This window comes from Sceloporus occidentalis, unplaced genomic scaffold (genome assembly GCF_023333645.1).
Source record: "Sceloporus occidentalis isolate IW3139 unplaced genomic scaffold, rSceOcc1.0.p SCAF_6, whole genome shotgun sequence".
Classification (NCBI taxonomy): domain Eukaryota; kingdom Metazoa; phylum Chordata; class Lepidosauria; order Squamata; family Phrynosomatidae; genus Sceloporus; species Sceloporus occidentalis.
Window position 1 is genome coordinate 27,580,336 of NW_028316986.1, and position 6,016 is coordinate 27,586,351.

The 6,016-nt window shown below is 40.2% G+C and overlaps 1 protein-coding gene across 4 annotated transcripts in view; it reads left to right on the forward strand.

Moving 5' to 3' along the window:
- Positions 1-3,687, forward strand: part of PREPL (prolyl endopeptidase like) — a 49,123-nt gene extending 45,436 nt beyond the window's left edge. For 2 of the 4 annotated variants that reach the window (XM_089529160.1, XM_089529159.1), the window contains exon 15: positions 2,010-3,687. In XM_089529160.1, coding sequence (XP_089385286.1) covers positions 2,010-2,123 — 114 coding nt within the window. In that variant the 3' untranslated portion in view covers positions 2,124-3,687. The remainder of the gene's footprint in view (positions 1-2,009) is intronic. The other 2 variants (XM_089529161.1, XM_089529162.1) reach the window with 2 other exon arrangements.
- Positions 3,688-6,016: the final 2,329 nt, after the last annotated feature.

Genomic DNA, 6,016 nt, shown 5'->3' on the forward strand with positions numbered 1-6,016 from the left:
TAATCCTCTTGGTGACTTACACTGGTATAAGTGGGGGTTACACCTTTGTAAGGAGTTTCTCAGACATTGCTGACAGAGGTAGCAAGTACCTCCTTACATAATGCTTTCCCCCCAGCTGAGCAGCACCCAGATGTAGCAATGCTCCCAGCCCAAATGGCAACTGATTGGCCACAGAGGTGAACCTGTTGAACTGCTGTCACACAGCCAGAGAAACAGGAGTAACCTTTGCCCTCCTAGACTTCAAGCATAAGCATGCGGGCAGAATTCTTTGTCCTAATGTAACCAGTTGAAGAACTCTCTCCCATAAGGACATTAAAGAAAAACTTGTTTATGGCAACTGCATGAATTTTGTACTATCACCTTATTAAGGCATTCTGGGCTTGGGTTAACAGTTGTATAAGGAGAGAAGACCAGCCTAGCTTCATTGCTGTCCCTGTGTGGAGAACGAGAGCCTAAACAGGCCACATTTCTCTGCTTGATTGAAAACACTAATTTTTCAAAGTTCAGGATTGCATGGGAAGCCTTCACATGTAGCCAGAGCTCTCCATATCAGATTATAATTCTCCTTCTGCAAATAATTTTTGGCCACAGTTCAAACAGAGAAAAATGTACAGATGGTATTCATCTGTTTCCTCAAGCTGAAAAGTCTGATTCACAGTCCACGTCTGTGCATATGCAGCCATTGCCATATTATCTTCAACCACATCAATCACCTGTCTGAGGAAGAGACAAAAGGCCAAAAGGTTGGATTCACTCATCTCCTTTCCACTGAAACAGTTGATGGGTACTCTTAAAGAATGTTTGACAGGAATCTTGCATGTGAGTTTGATTTCTTAGGTCATATTGCTAACCGACCAGCAAAGGAGGCCTTCCCCCTTGTTCACCCAAAATATATAGCAGGAGTGTTCATATGGACTTCTTGAAATGTCCTCCAGATGTTTGGGACTACAACTTTCAAAATCCTTTACCATTCTCTTTATAGGATGGAGCTTCTGTGAGTTTGATGTCCAAAGTATCTGGGGAAGGGTCAAAAAATTTTCCACTCCTGCTATATACAGCACATACAGTTGGATTGACGAGCTGAGATGCTATGTTGTGCAGCACAGCATAAGAGTTTCACATGTGGAACTCTACTGCGGCTCACCACTCCCAGTATTCATGGTTTTCCTTGTATGTCCATTCCATAACTAGTGGACAATACAGGGGGATTGTATCCTCCATAGCTAGACTCAAACAGATGACATCTCCCATTAACATCTGCTGGAGCTTTCATTGGATAATAATAATAATTTGTTTTATTTATATACCGCTATTCCAAAGATCATAGCGGTGAACAGCAAGTAAGCTAATTAGCAAGTAAGCTAATTTGCCCCCAACAGTCTGGGTACTCATTTTAGCGACCTCGGAAGGATGCAAGCCTGAGTCGAGCTTGGGCCCTTTTGCTGGTCTTGAACTTGCAACCTTGTGGTTTTGAGTGAATGGCTGCAGTACAGGCATTTAACCACTGTGCCACCAGGATGACATAATCATTCTGTGCCTGGCTATGGGGACATAGCCAGATGCTTCTCCAACCCCCTGTGCTCTCCATCAATCTCAGATTGGCTGTTCAGCGGATCTATGACAGCAAAGCCATGAGTCTTAGAGGAGCTTTGGGCATTGCAGAGGGTGGAACAGAATACCAACCTCCACTTTGACCAAAAAAAAGACGTGTTCAGGTATAAGATGGGCTTACACTCGTGTATGCTACTGACAGGATGCTGGCCACATTCTCCATCTCATAGTTGGAAAGCTTCCCTGGTTCTAGAAGAGGCTTCTGATCCAACAGAAGAACCCCATTAGTGGATTGAAAGAGGAAATCACCATGAATTACCTGCAGTCCCCCTACGCTTCTCCCCAAATCTACTCCATGAGGTTGAAGGGCCCTCTCGAATAGCAGGAGAGGAAGGATTCAGAGCTATTTGGGGGGGGGGGGGGGGAATCAGCAAAGATTGTTTTCTCTACTTTTTCAGGAGGATTCTGAGCAAGACTCCACTCAAGAAAAGCTCCCACCAGTGGGAAAGAAATCGGATCAAACCCATGATCTTGTATACAAATACTACCATATATACTCGACTATAAGTTGACCTCATGTATAAGTCAAAGGCAGGTTTGAGACCAAAATTATGGATTTTGATATGACTCATGGATAAGTCAAGGGTAAAACTTAGGAGCATGTAACAAAGGATCTTAAGGATAAAGCAAAGAAAAATAATGGCAAAGAACTTACAAAATTTCAGCAGGCATAACTGCTCCAGCTAAAGGCTGGATGGATGAGAGAGCAGAAGGGGGGGGGGGGGGTCAGTAGTTCCATGACAAATTACACTTTTGCCTTTCACCAGCGAATGGTCCCTTTTTAATAAGCAAAACTGCAGTACTTACATAGACCCTGGATATGTTCACTAGATTTTTTGGGTTAATTTCTTGACTAAAATTTCTAGAGTTATACATGAGTATATATAGTAAATCTCAATCTGTAGAAAAAAGGAACATGGAAAAATATTTAATCATTGCTTCTTTGCAGTTCAGTAGCATTTAGTTGTTCTAAAAGAGCACATATGAAGTTTTCTGCTTAACATAGAAAATATACACACAAACATGTTACTTTCTTCATCCGCTTGCTTGCAATGGAAGGAAGCAAAGCAATTTTGAAAGCATTTTGTGACACAAGCTTCAGAGTTACTGCTGCTGTTCTGGTCACAAGCTGTGTTATCCCTGACAGTAATGCTCAATTCACAGGAAGCTTTTCTGATCTCAGTGAAAAGCCCATTACAGCAACTGCCATTTTCTAAAGAGAATTGAGCAGGAAGAACTCTGATTACTCTTCAGACTGCAGGAGAACCCACATTATTATCCCCGATGTTGTAAGAGCACGAATAGCTTTGGAAGAGAACCAGCAATGGAGCTAGAAAGAGCTGGTAATATCTCTCTGAAGAGTGGTAAAGACTGCAAAGAGTGAGTCTGTTGTTCTTTAACAATGAAAAGGTGGGGGTTTTTTTGTTTGTTTTTTAGGTTGCAACACAACTAGCATTTCTGTACAACGAGCTTGGACTTGAGAAACAGGAGTGAATCAGTGAAGCTGGAGGTTGGGATTTTTTGTTTTTGTTTTTGTTTTGTTTTTTTGCCAATTGCTAAAACCAGAAGAAATAGTTTGGACTGAATTAAAAGCTATTTACTCATGTGATTTTTAAGAATTGTCTAAATTTTAAAATTGGCACTGATTTGTACTGTTACCTCTTTTCTTAAAAACAGAGCAAATCTTACTTTTGTTTTTCTCCAGATGCTATTGTTTTATTAAATACCATCACTGTTTGTATATTTGTTTGCTTGTTTTTTATCCCATCCAGGTGCACTCATAGTGGTGCACAGACAAAAACTGAAAATGTTAAAATACCAAATCATTATGAAATAAAATCAAACAGTGAAAATCACTGGTCAAACCATCAGTTTACAAATTAGAAGAATGCTAATTGAAATTGTCTTCACTACATGCTGAAAAAGCAGTCAGTACAGAGAACAGGCACCTCACTTGGGAAACTATTTCACAGTCTGTGCATCACAGCTGAGATGCTTCTGTCTAGAGCCTGCTCATTGCACATCAGGTGCCAAGGTATTAAATGGGCTTTGTAGCAAGGTTGTGGAGTCAGAGTTGGAAGCAATTCTAGATAAAGTCAGAGTCAGTAGAAATGTACCAACTCCATTTTGGCTTCAAAATAAAAACTTATAATATTATAACAATATATGGCAAATATAGCATTTTATATTCATATATTATACTTAATCAAGGCAATATATTTTGTGTTCTCAGTAGCCTGATGATTCACATGTTGATGATGAAATGCCTTGCGCTATAATTTTAATACAGTAAATTTGTTATTACTAATTAATACACATTTGCCAGTTGTGAAGGAGTCAAACAGAGGCATCAATTGGAACTCAAGATTTGGCATACCATCTACATATCCCTGCTTTGTAAGCTTACCTGGAAAACAAATCCAAGTTGAGGTAAAGCAACTTGGAAATGATAATAAAAGCACTTTAAAAAGCTGAAGTGACAAAATATGTCCTTGGGGGAAACAACACCTACACCATTGTCTGTAAATCACACAGTCTGTTTTGAGAGCTAATATTTAAATGTTGAGATCATTAACTTCAAGTGAGCCAGCATGTTCAAGCATTTTAAAACTGAAAGGTTTAAGCCTTGAACTACATCTGTGGAGAACAGGTTTCATATCCCTGATCAGCCATGGAAACCCACTGGGTGACATTGGGCAAGTCACATTCTCTCAGCCTCAGAGGAAGGCAAAGGCAAACCCCCTGTGAGCAAACCTTGCCAAGAAAACCCCATAATAGGGTCACCTCGCGGTTGCCATAAGTTATAAACAACCTAAATGTACACAACAATCCATTAAGTTATTTTATTAATGAATTTCTCAATTTCTGATATTTAATATTATCAAATTAATTTTCAAATCTAATGTTTGAGGCTCTTCTGATCACATGTGAAATGGGGTAGTAATTTTCACAAACCTCTGGGTCTAAGGAGGTCATCTTCAGACACCTATGCCTAACATAGTGAGGCACTGTGCAAAAATATACAAAATCCACAAAACGGGGATATCATTTATTGAGCCAACCAAAATGCACAAAATACATGTTGCAAGCTTTTGAAACTCCAGTGGCTTCTTCATCAGACAAAGGTATTAAAAATCATACAAGAGAAAAAATATATAACAAAGTTAGTCACAGGCCTGCATTTTGTCAAAGTGATGTCGTTCTCAGTTAAGACTGTACAGGGCAGGGATTCTGGATTTTTCTGGAGCAGCCACGGAGCACCTGGGAAATGCATGTGGAGCCCTAAGGGCTCCTCGGAGCAAAGGTTGGAAACCCCTGGTATAGAGGGATATCCATGAAGGCAGGCCACTCCTCATTCTGGCATGGATACACCTTCATCAATATAACACCAACAACTTCTAAAGCTTGCAACATATAATTTGTGCATTTTGGCTGGCCCAATAGAAGATAACACTGTTTTGTGTGCTTTGGGTTTTTGTTCTTTGCTACATGGTCAACATGGTTAACCCTGAAAGTGTTTTCATAATGAGGCATTGTCACCATCCCCAGACCACCACCCCATCTACCACTGCTATATATGAGTTAGAATGGGAAAGACCCAAACTGACATTAGGAGGACCAGACTAGCTTATCCACATAATCAGGCAGCAACAACCAACACTGATCCCAACAGTCCTGACAAGATGAAGCACAGCCCCATGGTTGTCATGATACTTATGAAGTCCCAAGCAGGCCCTGTCAGTATAGCTTAGATGTGGACATCAAATTTTGCATGTTGCTGAATCCTGTCTGGAAATATTTGTTGTATAGGTAACGGTGGTCCCTTGACTTGAATATCTAGTCATAACCAACTGTAGGGCGCAGTGCTCATCTCCATTTCTAAGCTGAAGAGCCAGCATTGTCTGAAGACTGCTCTGGTGGTCATGTGCCAGTATGACTGCACCAAATGCTGTTACCTTCCCACCAAAGTGGTATCTATTTATCTACTTGCATTTGGCATGTTTTCGAACTGCTAGTTGGCAGAAGCTGGGACTAGTGACAGGAGCTCAGCCCATCATGCAGCACTCGAGCCTCGAACTGCCAACCTGCCAATCTTGCAATCAACAGAGTCAGCGTCTTAATCACTTGAGTTTGTTATAACCTCTATCAATGCATTCCTAAAAATTAACCCCAAATTTTGCATGTATTTTTGTCCCCATGAAACAGAAGATGAAGTCTAGGACATGTGAAGGGTAGAAATCAGAGCTTGGAAATATTTGTGTTAGTGCCGATAGACTAGATTTATGTTGCTAAAGGCTATGTCTCCATTACTGTTAAAATACTGAAGAAACATTACTAATGTTTGTTGATGAGTTTGTTCAATTGTTTTAAAAAAATTAAAAATGGAAACTTAAAATTGCTAAAA